The sequence below is a fragment of the Sciurus vulgaris genome, assembly GCF_902686455.1.
Source record: "Sciurus vulgaris genome assembly, chromosome: X".
Taxonomy (NCBI): domain Eukaryota; kingdom Metazoa; phylum Chordata; class Mammalia; order Rodentia; family Sciuridae; genus Sciurus; species Sciurus vulgaris.
The window spans coordinates 98,598,478-98,611,951 of NC_136471.1; the positions used below are offsets into that span (position 1 = coordinate 98,598,478).

Here is a 13,474-nt window from a genome sequence, read left to right on the forward strand (position 1 = left end):
GCAGGCTAAAGCAGGATGCTCCCAAGTTGGATACCAGCCTTGGCAAATTGGTGAGATGCTATCTCAAAAAGAGCACATGTAGCTCAGTGGTAAAGCAGCTCTGGGTTCAATGACCAACATCAAAAAGAAAAGAAAGTAAATAAGACAGACCTTATCTACCCTCACAGAAATAGTAATCAAGCAAGGAAGACAAAATTTAAAGATAGATGCACAGCAAGACAGAGAAACAGTATACCACTGAGTAAGTATACAGTAGTCAGGGAAGGATAATCTAAGCAAATATACATTGGCAAGAAAAATGCGTTTTCTCTTTTTAAACATTAATAGCCAAAGCATTGGGAGAAATTTATTTTTTTCAAAAAGTATTGATAAGTGACTGGAAATTGATACTTTATCTCTTATTTCCTCCCCTCAACATTATTACAAAACCCATATTTGACTTAGACCTACTTTGTTATAATATAGCATTTGTCAGGTGATCGTCATAGATGTACAAGTATTCCTCCCCACAAAGAATACAGGTGCTCCTTAAATTTACATCGCAAGTTTAAAAATCTCACAAATAAAAAATGCACTGAAGCCAGGGCCACAGTGGTATGCCATATGTAGTCCCAGCTACTTGGGAGACTAAAGCAGGAGAATCATTTGAGCATACAAGTTCAGGATCAGACTAGACAACAGTTATTTTTTGTTTTTTTGTTCTTTTTTTACTTCACCAGGTTAATCTACCACACATCCCAACCTCACAGCATAGCGTACTGTAGGATATCAGTTGTTTCCCGCACATGACCACGTGGCTGACTGGGAGTTGGTCTCACTGCTGTTGGATCCTGAAAGGGTCATACTGCTTTACCACTAGCCCAAGATAAGATCAGGGCTGGGGTTGTGGTTCAGTGGTAGAGTTCTTGTCGCGCGTGTGTGAGGCAATGGGTTTGATTCTCAGCACCACATACAAATAAATTAATAAGAAATAAAGGTCTATCAACATCTAAAAAATTTTTTAAAAAAGATAAGATCAAAATTCAAAGTACAGTTCTACTAAATGTCTATCACTTTCACACCATCAAAGTGTAAAAGAAAAAATTGGGGTGGGGGCTGGGATTGAACTGAGGGGCGCTTTATTTTGAGACAGGGCCTTCACATGCTGCCCAGGCTGGCCTTGAACTTGGAAACCTCCTGCTTCATCCTGCTGGGATTACAGGCATGCACCATCACACTAAACAAAAGTTAAAAAAAAAACTGTAAAGGTCATCATAGGTCAGGGATGTCTTTTCTAGCCTGCTTGATCCACTTTCTAGCCTACCTGGTCCATAATAAACATTAAATGTATATTTATGCAAGATTCTCCAGTTCTTTAGAGGGGATGGAACAGCAAAAATAGATTAGCAGTGCCTCTTTCAGAATAAAAAGCGTATTTGTGAAAACAGACAGACATTTCTCCTCCCCAACAAAAGTGAGAACTCAGATCCAATGCCAGTCACTGGTACCAAAGGATGATGAACTCAAGTAATAAATCGGGCTAGGTCTCAGAATTTGAGAAGTGTTATTTTTTTCTACCATTGGAACTTAGGCATATCATTTTTAGCTTCAGTGCTAACATTTTCCAAAACTACACCTTCTGTTCTTTCCTTCTTTATTTATTTAAAGAAAATAGGTAATAAAAAAAAAAAAAAAAAAACTCATGACCAGCAATATAAAAAGAGAAGATTAAGGAAAATAACAAATTTTCTATATACTATCAATATTCATAGAGTATTTATATTAAGCAGATGGCTAATGGCAAGAAAAGAATTCATGGCTAGGTTCAATGTTTAGGAAGCATCCATAATGGGTTACCTGACTAGAGCAGTTGCCTAGGTTCTGGAAACACCTAGCCAGCTGCAGATGTTTCTGTCAACACAGCATACAGTAGGATAAATGTACTATCTTAACTAGATTAACCACTATGAACAATTATCCCAAGATGATGTGTAAGATGGTGGCTCGACTGCTGGCCACAACATGCTCTCACTTCAGACACACTGTACAGGGGTATCCAGTATTATGCTCAATTCCAAGCTAGCTTGCTAAAGTCACCCATTTAGTTCAACCACTCAGGAAAACATACCAGATGCAAATGAGAAATAGTATGCTATTTTAGAGAAAATCTTGAAGTACATATGATTGTTTTCTGACAGTGAATCACTTACAAACTTTTATTACTTTTTGTTACTGTACTTTTGTTAGTACTGTAGTTAAAAGACCCAGTCTCACGACTAGTAAGTTACAAGTACTGGGGATGGGAACACAGAAAATAAGAAAAGACAAACTTCAAAATGTACCTAAAACCCACAGGCATCAGAAATAACTACCTACTCCTTTCTATTCTGCCAAGTGACACCTTTCTCACAATTGACTCCAGATACAGTGCTTTTCCTAGAATCTTTTACCTAAAAAATTTATCTGAGGCATAAAGAACTCCTGCACACGCCAGATGTCATTCTAATATATTCTTGTTCACCAAGCAGATTATTAGAATTGTTAATTATTAGCAACACTTATTGACTGCTAAGCACGGTGCATTTTGCATGTATTACCTCATTCAATTCACACAAACCTATGAAATAAGTGCAAGTATTATCCCTATTTTACAACCAGTGAGGAAACTAAGGCTTAGAGATGCTATAGGACTTACTTAAAAAGCAGATAATGTTGTTAAGGTTTGTGTAAAACACATGGTATACTTATTCTTAACCATAATCATGCATTAATTCACCTCCAGGTGGTAAAAATGCTATATTATTATAATCAATATGCAGGGTGGGAAATAAATGACATTCAGAAGTGGACAAAAGCCATTAGGAAAGAAAACTGCTCTTGAGATTTTAGTACCAGTTTTAATAGGGAAATTGCTGCTTTTTTTCCTCAGGTCTCTGAAGGTTTATTTAGTATAAATATTCTCCTGCACAGTCCTTTCCACAAATGTCTCCCTCAATCCTCTCTGTTCAGTAGCTCACTCAGACTCCAATGGTAAACAACATGAAGTAGTTCCAATTAAACAGATTACCTACCTTAGCATTCTGAATGCAGTATTTTTCCAAAGCGTTGTTTTGTTTTGTTTGTTTTTTGGAGAAAAGGTTCATGGATCACAGTGTAAAATGCATTTCTTCCTTCCCACTGTCATGATTTTGGGGGGCGGGGGGGAGTGGCGCCTATTCTAAATGTCTGTGAAAAAAGTAAAAGCAATCTTCATTCCTATGAAAGAATGAGATGTTCCAATTGGGCAGATTTGAAAACAACTGAAAGATTCCACTATGGTTACTTTTTTTTTCTTTTTTCTTTTTTAAACTCGGGATTGAACCAAGGGTACTTTATCCACTGAGGTATATCCCCAGTCCTTTTTATTTTGAGACAGGGTCTCACTAAATTGCTGAGGCTGGCCTCAAGCTTGCAATCTTCATTCCTCAGTCTCCGGAGCCACTAGGATTATAGAATTAAGGTATGTGCCACCATACCCAACCTACAGTGGCCTACAGCTACAGTTTTAAGCCATCATGGCTAGGATCTCACCAAAATTTCTGAGTGTGGGCAAAACAATTGAATTATTCTTTGGTTAAAGAAATAATCATTAAGAAAAAAAGTTATTAGGCTGTGATATTCTAATAAAACAAGGCCACAGGAAGTTCACCCTAAACAGCCACAAACTAGGGCAGGGGATAGCTCAGTTGGTAGAGTGCTTGCCTCACATGCACAAGGCCCTGGGGGTTCAATCCCCAGCACCACAAAAAAAAAAAAACAGCCACAAACTTGCTATGCTATGCTTTTATCTCCTTTATTCTTTTTATGCAATCTGTTGTTTTTCACTAGTACACTTTATGACATCAGTATAATAGCATCTGGCAATGTCTCTTCTAATTCACGTGTTCTAATCTTCCGTAGGGCAGGAAACCAAATAAATACCCATCCTTATTGACCATCATCTGAAATAAAAATAAATAAGTTCAGCACATAGACTGTGATATAAGTTTTGGCTTAGAGACTTTGCTTTCTTGTCTTACTTATTTCACCATTCATTTCAGAAAATTGAGAATGGCGAATAAAGGTCCTCTGGTATAGATAATATAATCAAAACAGAATTGCTGAACAGGATTGAAGGATGACAACAAAGATACAGATAAGCTATTAAAAGAAAGCTATTAAAGGGATCACCATGCAAATAAACAATAGAGATGAGACTGAAAATCCAGAGAGATTACCAATAGTAAAATGGACAAGTGAATTCATATACACTTGTATATTGGAATACTATTCAACAATAAAACAAAATAATACTACACAAAGATCAATAAGGATGAATATCAAATGTATTGCTGAGTAAAGGCAGGCAGACACAGAGTACATCTTTTATGGTTCCATTATATAAAATATAAAAATATGCAAAAAATAACCTATGATGACAGAAGTTGGTGTAGTGGTTACTTTTGGTGAGGAGGGCAGAAGTGACAACTGTGAAGAGGAAAGAGGTGCTTCTGGGAAACAAAAACCATTCCATTTCCTAATCTGGGGTTGCATTTACAAAACCTGTAAACTATATGGTAATTCATTGAATAGCACACTTTTGATGTATGAACTTAAATGTGTCCACATTACACTTCAATACAAGTTAGTTTACTTAAAAACAGAAATTGTTAAGCAAGGAATTTCTGGTTAGCCAACATGAACAACTGAGTTCATCTCTGCTCCCTCCCAACACCTCTAAAATAACAGTGAAAGATAGCAAACCTTAAGAACAAAGTATGACAGATTATATTCTCCAAACTGCCACAATATCCCCCATATCACATGCTTTTCTGCAGTGTGACCTTGCCACTTCACCATCAAGAGATGGAAGTTCCTGTCCCCTCCCCCTAGAATCTAGATGCCCTTGTGATGTCACACATGCGGAAGCCATCTTGGAAGTAAACACTATAGCCCACTGTTTGAGCCTCCCTCTGCCATGAGTTTCCATAACTGAAGTCCAAAACATGTGGGACAGAAAGAAGACATCCCTATTGTACCCGTTCCAAATTCCTGACCCACCACAATCCTGAGAACATAATAAAATTGTGCTTTAGGTGTGGTTTGTTATACAGCAAGGTAAAAAGTTGAAAGAGAAAGAAGGAAAGAATAGGTCCACATCAATAAAATTTCTGAAAGACAAAAAGGAGGTAAAGTGATAAGTATCTAAGATTCAGTCAGGAAATCACAAGCTCATTCAAGCAGTAGAACCCTGAAAAGACCAAAGAAATGACAGAAGAGGTTGAAAAGAGGACGACTAGTGAAAAACATTAAATGGTAACTGGTTAGATCTCTAGACCTGCTCCTCCAGACCAGTTGCCAGGGAACTATTTCTCCTTTATCACCTTCTCCCTAACCTCAACAAAAGACCAAACAACTCAAGAGAGATGCTGAGGGGCTGGGGCTATAGCTCAGTAGTAGAGTACTTACCTACATGTGTGAGGCACTGAGGAACTGGGTTCGAACCTCAGCACCACAGAAAAATAAATAAATAAAATAAAGGCATCCATTCACGACTATAAAAATAAATTTTTAAAAAGAGAGATGCTAAGTAAAAACAAACAAGTGGTGAGGCCCATATGTAGTACCTTCCCCAATTTAGCTACCAAAACACTAGTTACTAGGCTTATGCCTTTTTTTTTTTTTTTTTTTGGTACTGGAGATTGAACCAGGGCCATCATACCACTGAGCTACATACACAGCCCTTTCTGAGACCAAGGCCTTGCTAAATTGCGCAGGCTGGCCTCTAACATTCTATCCTCCTGCCTCAGACACCCGAACTGCTGGGATTACATGCATGTGTCACTGCACCCAGCTCAGGTTTATGCTTCTTACAGCCCCAAGATCAGAATGCTGAAATTCCTAGAATACCAGTTATCTAATAGGCCCAATAGCCTACACAGCAAAAGCAGTCTATGATGGATACGGCTAGAGCTAATTTTAAAAAACACCTGGAAAGACTGAGAATTACCTAATGTGTTTGACCATATTGCAACTGCATACATGAATAAGAAAGGCACAGCAAACTAAAACAAAAAGCTAATTCATGACTCAAAACAAAATTTGTACATGAAAAGTTGCCACAATGAACAGTACTTATTTATATAGTCTTATTCCAAGCACTGATTAAACACAAAAACATTACAGAGAAGGGAAATATAAATAGAAAGGTTGGGTGGGAAGAAGGTTATCTTCCGTAACAGATGACAGTCTAAAATTGAAGGGAAAAAAAAAAAAAAAAATCAAGAAATACCAGCATTGGCAATATTAAATGTGATGAGAAGAGCTAAAGGAATGGAATGTGGATACCATTAGAGAGCATAAGTAATATTTCATTTAAAAATAAAACTAGAACTGCACACTATGTGTGAATTCTGTAACATCAACAATGCTACTAATTTTTTTAAAAAGAAAAATTATTCTAGGGGCCCAAAGAACAACTGGTTCTACCTCTATAGGTTAAAGGAAAGCTTCAGAACAGGGGAAAGAGAATCATCTGAACAAAAATGAGACAGAAGTTGGAAAGAATTTAAGAAGGGTTAGGTTAAAAAGTAATATGGAGGCCCAAACACAGGAGCATCAAATTCTAATCAATAGGAAGAAATCAAGGTTTTTTTAGTACAAAGTTACAACTGAGGGGAGTACAGAAATGATTCTCTGAAAAGACCAAAACCTAGAAGTGTTAGACTCCTGTATATCCAAATAAAGTACAGGACAGGAGAAGATTCCAGTCACAGACACAGGTATGTGCATCTAATTCTTAGAAAGTTATAAACTTGTTTTTAAATGGTTGTAAGTATTTTACAACCATGCACTTTAAATGTTACATTATAAAAGAACAATGAGTTAAGGCCAGGCCACAGTGACTCACCTATAATCCCAGCTACTCAGAGACTAAGGCAGGAGGATCAGAAGTTCAAAGCCAACCTCAGCAACTTACCAAGACACTGACTCAAAATAAAATAATAGAAGGCCTGGGGATGTAGCTTAGTGGTAAAAGTTTCCTGGGTTCAGTCCCCAGTACCAAAAAAAACAGAACAAAAGAAAACAAAAAAAAACCCCTACGGTTAAAAAAGCAATTCATAAAAAGCCAAAAAACAAAATAAAACTAATAAACCTTACTGCATAAAGCCAATTGATAACATAACCAGAAACAAAACAACTATTTTTGGCTGGGCATGATGGAGCATGCCTGTAATCCAGTAGCTCAGAAGGCTGAGGCAGGAGGATGAAGAGTTCAAAGCCAGCATCAGCAACTTATTAAGGCACTAAGCAACTTTGCAAGACGCTGTCTCTGCATAAAATACAAAGAAGGCTGGGGATGTGGCTCAGTGATTAAGCGCCCCTGAATTTAATCCCCCCCCCAAAAAAAATGTTACCATGTAGGTGCTGTTTGTTGTCTCCATTCAGCAAAGAACTGAATAACAGGACACAGAGACCAGCAAGCAAGAAGTAGGTATATTGCAAAAGTGACAGACACAGAAGAATTCTTCAAAGACAAGGGGTCCCAGAGCTGGGAATCAGGAGGGGGATTGCTCTTTTCATGGTCTCTGGAATTTCCTCCTTTCCTTATCTCCTCCCCCGTCCACAAGCTCCTATTATTGATTGGTGCCCCCTCTGACCACGCATCTATTTTAGTCTTTTTTAATAATTTATTTACTTATTTTTGTGTGGCGCTGAGGATTGAACCCAGTGCCTCGCTCTACCACTGAGCCACAACCCCAGTCCCTGTTTTAGTTTTTCCATTGGATCCACCACTTAGGAGCATCAGTACAAAGAGTCTGTCTGACTGGGTTCCCAACTTGTGTCCACGAGCGCTTCTGTCAACCCGGAAGTTGATGTCATCAGAAGATCCTCTCCATGATTCTATATTCTGGCCTTGCCCCCAACCTCCTCACTGCCTAAGCCCTTCTACCTCTCCCTCACAAAGAAAAAAATTATTTGAAGAATTTTTAAATTGACCAAACACTCCCAGGGAAATATATCCTATAAACAGAAAGAATTGCAAAAATATCCTCAAGCTATAGTGAACAAACATGCAGTTCATGGTAGTCTTGGTATTATTATTCTAATATTGTTAACATATGTAGTGTGTGATAAAGCGATTAAGTAATTATGCCGCTGTTTTTGAGAACTAAAATGTCTAACATGGTATACATTTTAAATTGATGATGAAAGATTGCAGTCCTGAATTTGAACTGAACTGTTTATTTAAAATCATAATTTAGACCTGCAAAGCTTTTGAAATGTTGAAGACTCTAAGCTATATAAGGCAGGATATCTCTCCTAAAGGAATTTGTGATCTAGCTCTATCCATACACTGGTATACCAGGCCACAACGGAGAAAAAAAAAAAAAAAAATGCTTTCAGAATCTGAAATAAGAAGTGGGCAAAAAATAAACAAGAGATGAAAGGTGGTGTATCTTCATGTAACCAGGCAACTTTGAGATTTCTATAACTTGAAACCAAACTCATTCTCATAAGACCCTTAAAAGTGAATCAGGAGAAAAACATTTTACAGTCAGACATTCAATGACTTTCTAGTGTTAAAATGAAACTATATCTATGGTATTTCATTAACCTGCTTCAGAAGGATGAAGGTCCTTCTGAAGACTTCACTGTTTTATTAAGTGAGGCTCTAGAATAGCCAAGGCAGTCAGTCCTGAGCAACAGTAAAATCTGACAAAGGTGCACAGAAGCCAAGCAATGCCTGATGTTTTAAGAATTGTACTTCTCTATTATATTTTAGTTTTTCATAATCTAGTCTCTCCACCTCTCTCTCTCTCTCTCTCTCTCATACCCATGCGCACACACACACATAAAGGGTTTGTAGATTTGTGTTCTCTTAGCTTAGTCATTTGAAGAAAAATAGGAAAGGCTGGTCTGGTTGGAAAAGGAAAGTGCTGACACCTTCAAATTTACAGAAGCAAAATTAGTAAAGTGGAGAAAACGTGGCAAGCAGGGTGCAAAGATTCTTGGAACTTCTCTGCATGGTTTCAGGAAGCTATCTCTATATTCACAATGATGTTTCTGTCTTGTCAGCATTTTTTCCTTTATTTGCGTTGGGCTTTATGACGTATCTAAGAATAATAAATAATTTATAAGATGCAAAAAAAGGAAAATCATAATTTAGCCAGTGCAGTGGCACATGCCTGTATTCTCAATAGCCCAAGAGGCTGAGGCAGGAGAATCTCAAGATCAAAGCCAGCTTCAGCAACTTAGTGAGACCCTGTCTCTAAATAAAATACTTAAAAAAAAAAAAAAAAAAAAAAAAAAGAACTGGGGATGTGGCTCAGTGGTTAAGCACCCTTCAATTCAATCCCTGGTAACCACCCCTCAAAGATCATAATTTATTTTATCTTTAAGGAAATGAAGAGTAACATTAGCAAAAATGGTCACGTATGAACCTCCAGTAACTCTTCTCCAGTGAAAAAAGTGGTTAATATCGTCAAAATTAACTTTGGGGGGTGGGGCAGAGATAGATATGTTGGAGAATTTAACCCAAGAGCTTGCACATACTGGGCAAACACTATCACTAAGCTACATCCACAGTCCACTATTAACTTTTTAATAGCTCAGGGTGGGGAGGGGACTAAGGATTTTAGCAATATGGGGAGTGTTTACTCAAGAAAAACTGCTGACTCTTCTTAAACAACAACAAAAAAAAAAAAAATAGCACTTTGTGGCTCTTTAACTTGCCCTAGTCCCATCTTCCCCATTCAGTCTTGTAGTATGCTTGGAAACAGTATGGATTTGTGGCAAATATGTGTGCACCTGAAAAGACAGCAGAGAGCAGGAAGAGGCTGAAGCTCCTTCAGAGCCTCAATCCCCCAATAAATTAAAATTCGACCTGTGTGATGATTCCCTGGAAGATCCCACTTGGAAGGCTATTCCTACTTGACTTAAATAAAGCTCACTACATGTGAAAAATTTACTCCAGGGTTATTTGTCAAATACAATTCCAGGGAACTGTTTAACTGCAGGGCTGGATGAAACAGAAGCTAACAACTGGGGCAAACAATAGACTAACCAAAAAACTGAGAGATTAACTGATTCTAGGCACTTAAGGAAATTTCTGTCTGTTCTAGCTAATGCTGAGATAAAGAAACTTCAGTGGCAATCGGCAACAAAGCATACAAACTTTACAAAATCAGTTCTTAGAAGAGTCACTTAAAGAAACAACAAACTAACAAAAGTAAAAGTTACAGTGTAGAGGAGATATTCAGCATTGCTTACTACATTGTATTAAAATGTGTTTTCAAACAAAAATTTTGAAATATGCAAAGAAACAAGAAAGTAAGGTCCATCCACAGAACAAAAAGGCAATCAATACAAACTGTCCCAGAGGAAACTCAGATGATGGGTTTACTAGACAAGAATTTAAAACTATTATAAAAATGTTCAAAGAACTAAGAAAAAATTAATCTCAAAAAAAAAAAAACTAAAGAAAAAAATAAAGTCAATGTAACAAGGAATAGAATATATCAATAAATAGAGAGAAATTATATTTTACAAAGACCAAAGAGAATGCATAATAACCAAAATGAAGTATTCATTAATGAAGTTCAACAGCATATTTGAGCACATGGAAATGATCAATAAACTTGGAGAGAGATCAATAGGCATCCAGTCAAGAAACAGAATGGAAAAATAAGAAATGAATAGACACTGGGCACAAGTGGCACACACCTGTAATCCCAGCAACTCAGGAGGCTGAGGCAGCCTCAGCAACTTAGCAACTCAGCAAGATCCTGTCTCTAAATAAAACACAAAATCAGGCTGTGGGATGTGGCTCAGTGGTTAAGTGCCCCTCGGTTCAATCCCCAGTACCAAAAAGGGGAGGGGGCTGGGAATGTAGCTTAATGGTACAGCAACCCTGGGTTTAAGCCCCAGTACCAAAAAGAAAAAGGACAGAAGGAATGAAGGGAGGGAGGGGAAAAGAGAAAGAAAGAGAGAAAGAGAGGGGGGGGAAGGGGAAAGAAAACTTACCAAATTGTAATTTTTTAAAAAAATTTTTTTTAAATCTCACGTACAAAAAGCTCAATGAACTCAAAATACGTTAAGCTCAAAGAGTTCTCTACATTAAGGCACATTATAGTAAAAACTGTCAAGACAGAAAGAATCTTGAAAACAAAAAAAAAAAAAAAAAAAAAAAAAAAACTCATCATATAGAAAGGATCCTGAAAAGATTAACAAGCAATTTCTTCTTCAAACAACAGGGAAACCAGAAACCAATGGGATGACATGTTAAAAGTGTTGAAAGGAAAAACAAAAAAAGTCAAGAATTCTATAGCCAGCAAAACTATCCTTAAATATGAAGGGTACATTAAGATACTACCAGGAGAACAAAAACTGAATTTGTCACTAGCAGACAACCTGCACTACAAGTACTATGAAAGGACATTGTTCAGTTTGAAATGAAAGGGCACTACACAATAACTCAAATCCACAAGGGAAGGGGTGGGAAAAGCTCCAGTGAAAGTTACTACCCAGAGCTATGGTTTAAATGTGTTCTCCCAAAATTCATGTTATAACTTAACCCCCAATATGGTAGAATTAAGATGTGAGGCCTTTAGAAAGTGATTAAGTTAGAAGGACAGAACCCTCAGGAAAAGATTAATGACTTTATAAAACAGGTGAAGGGAACTGGTGGTCCCATAGCTTATGAAGCTATGACAACAAGACACCATCTCTAAGGCACACAGTATGTGTCTTCAACAGACACTAAATCTGCTGGTCCCTTGATCCTGAACTTCCTAGTCTCCAGAATTCTAAGAAATGAAGTTCTATTATTTATAAATGATGCATTCTATGGCATCTTGTCACAGAAGTACAAATGCACTGAGACACTAGGTAAATATTTCATTTGTTAAACTTTGTTACACTTTTTCTCCTAGGTGATTTAAAAGATACTTCATATTTGAATATCAATGAAATCAAGTTGCTATTAATCAGCACTAGTTTGTTTTAGGTTGTTAACTGTGACTCCCAGGGCAACCATATTAAAAAAAAAAAAAAAAAAAGTATATGGTAAAATAAACAAAATGTGAATTAAAATAGTACACTGAAAAATATGTAACATAAAGATGTAGAAATGGAGTAAGAAAGAACAAAACCAATGGAAAACAAATAGTAAAAAGATATAAATCTGTTCTTCGGTCATCACATAAAATGTAAATGAATTAAACACAATTAAAAGACAAATATTGACAGAATGGATTTTTAAAAAGCATGACCCAACTATATACTTTCTAAAAAGGACAAATTTGGACTCAAGGACAAAACCAGGTTGAAATGAAAAAGGATGTAAAAAATATGTACCATACAAACAATAACCAAAATACAGCTAAAGTAGTTACACTAATATCAGATATACTTTGAGATGAAAACTGTTACTAGTAACAAAGAACATTCTATAAAGACAGGGGCCAATTCATCAAGAAGATATAACAATTAAAAACAAATACATAACAAAGCTCAAAATAGAAGCAAAGTTGAATTAAAGAAGACAATTCAACAATAGTTGGAGACTTAAATACTACACTTTCAAATAATCAACAGAATAACTAGAGAGCAGATCGCAAGGAAACATAAGACTCAAAGAACTATAAACCCACAAGACCTAAAACTCATCTACAGAATACTCCCCCCAAACACACAAGGAACATTCTCTAGGAGAGAACATGTTAGGCTTGGAAAACAAGCCTCCATAAGTTTAAAAGGATTCAAATCACAAAAGCTATGATTTCTGACCAAAATGGAATGAGTCAATAAGAGGAAAAAACTTAGGAAATCACAAATATATGGTAATTAACACACTTCAAAATTAATGGATAAAAAAATGCACAATACTAAACCATTCCACAAAATTATGATTGAACAAACTACACAGGATATAAACTCACTTCTCAACAGAACAAATGGCCTAACAATTTTTATTCCAGGAAGATTTTTCTCTAAGAAAAATAAATTAAAAAAAAAAAAAAAAATCAAGCTTCAGGTTCCATATAAATTATATTATAACAAACTCAAAGAATAGCGAAAAGAACAAAATTATAGAATTTCAGTGCTGGAGTGAATAATAAAAGCACCCCCCATTTTAAAATCATATTATTTTATTACATATACATTGTTGTATAGTTATCCTTTGCCTAATGTGGACTAATGCGCCCCTACATGTAATAAGTTCCTCCTTGTCAATTCACCTGAAATTCACAGGGTAACATCTACATATACCATCTCTCCTTCCCCCTCCTAAAATCTTTTGAATCACTATGTCTCTTTCAAGTGTTTGGAGAAGAGATTTTGTTTTCTTGGTCTTAATATGGTGAAAGGAGAAGAACGTTATATTGTATTGGTATATCTGGGCATAAGAAATTAAAGAGTAATGCCGTTAACTGGCAAACCAGAACAGTGACATTCTGTTGTAACTCATTTT

The 13,474-nt window shown here is 36.5% G+C and overlaps 1 protein-coding gene and 1 pseudogene across 12 annotated transcripts in view; one reads left to right on the plus strand and one right to left on the minus strand.

The window, feature by feature from the left end:
* The window catches only part of KDM6A (lysine demethylase 6A), a 206,236-nt gene that overhangs the window by 167,649 nt on the left and 25,113 nt on the right, over positions 1 to 13,474 (minus strand). Inside the window, exon 1 of one of the 11 annotated variants that reach the window (XM_079123477.1) lies at positions 3,051 to 3,324. The exons of the other annotated variants lie outside the window; for them this stretch is intronic. Within the exon in view, the coding sequence (XP_078979603.1) occupies positions 3,051 to 3,122 (72 nt within the window). The 5' untranslated portion in view covers positions 3,123 to 3,324. Of the gene's footprint in view, positions 1 to 3,050; positions 3,325 to 13,474 lie in introns of those variants that run through there. 11 annotated transcript variants of the gene reach the window in all.
* LOC306650998 (SERTA domain-containing protein 3-like) overlaps positions 1 to 13,474 on the plus strand; it is a 56,132-nt pseudogene that overhangs the window by 22,095 nt on the left and 20,563 nt on the right. The gene's annotated exons all lie outside the window — the stretch shown is intronic.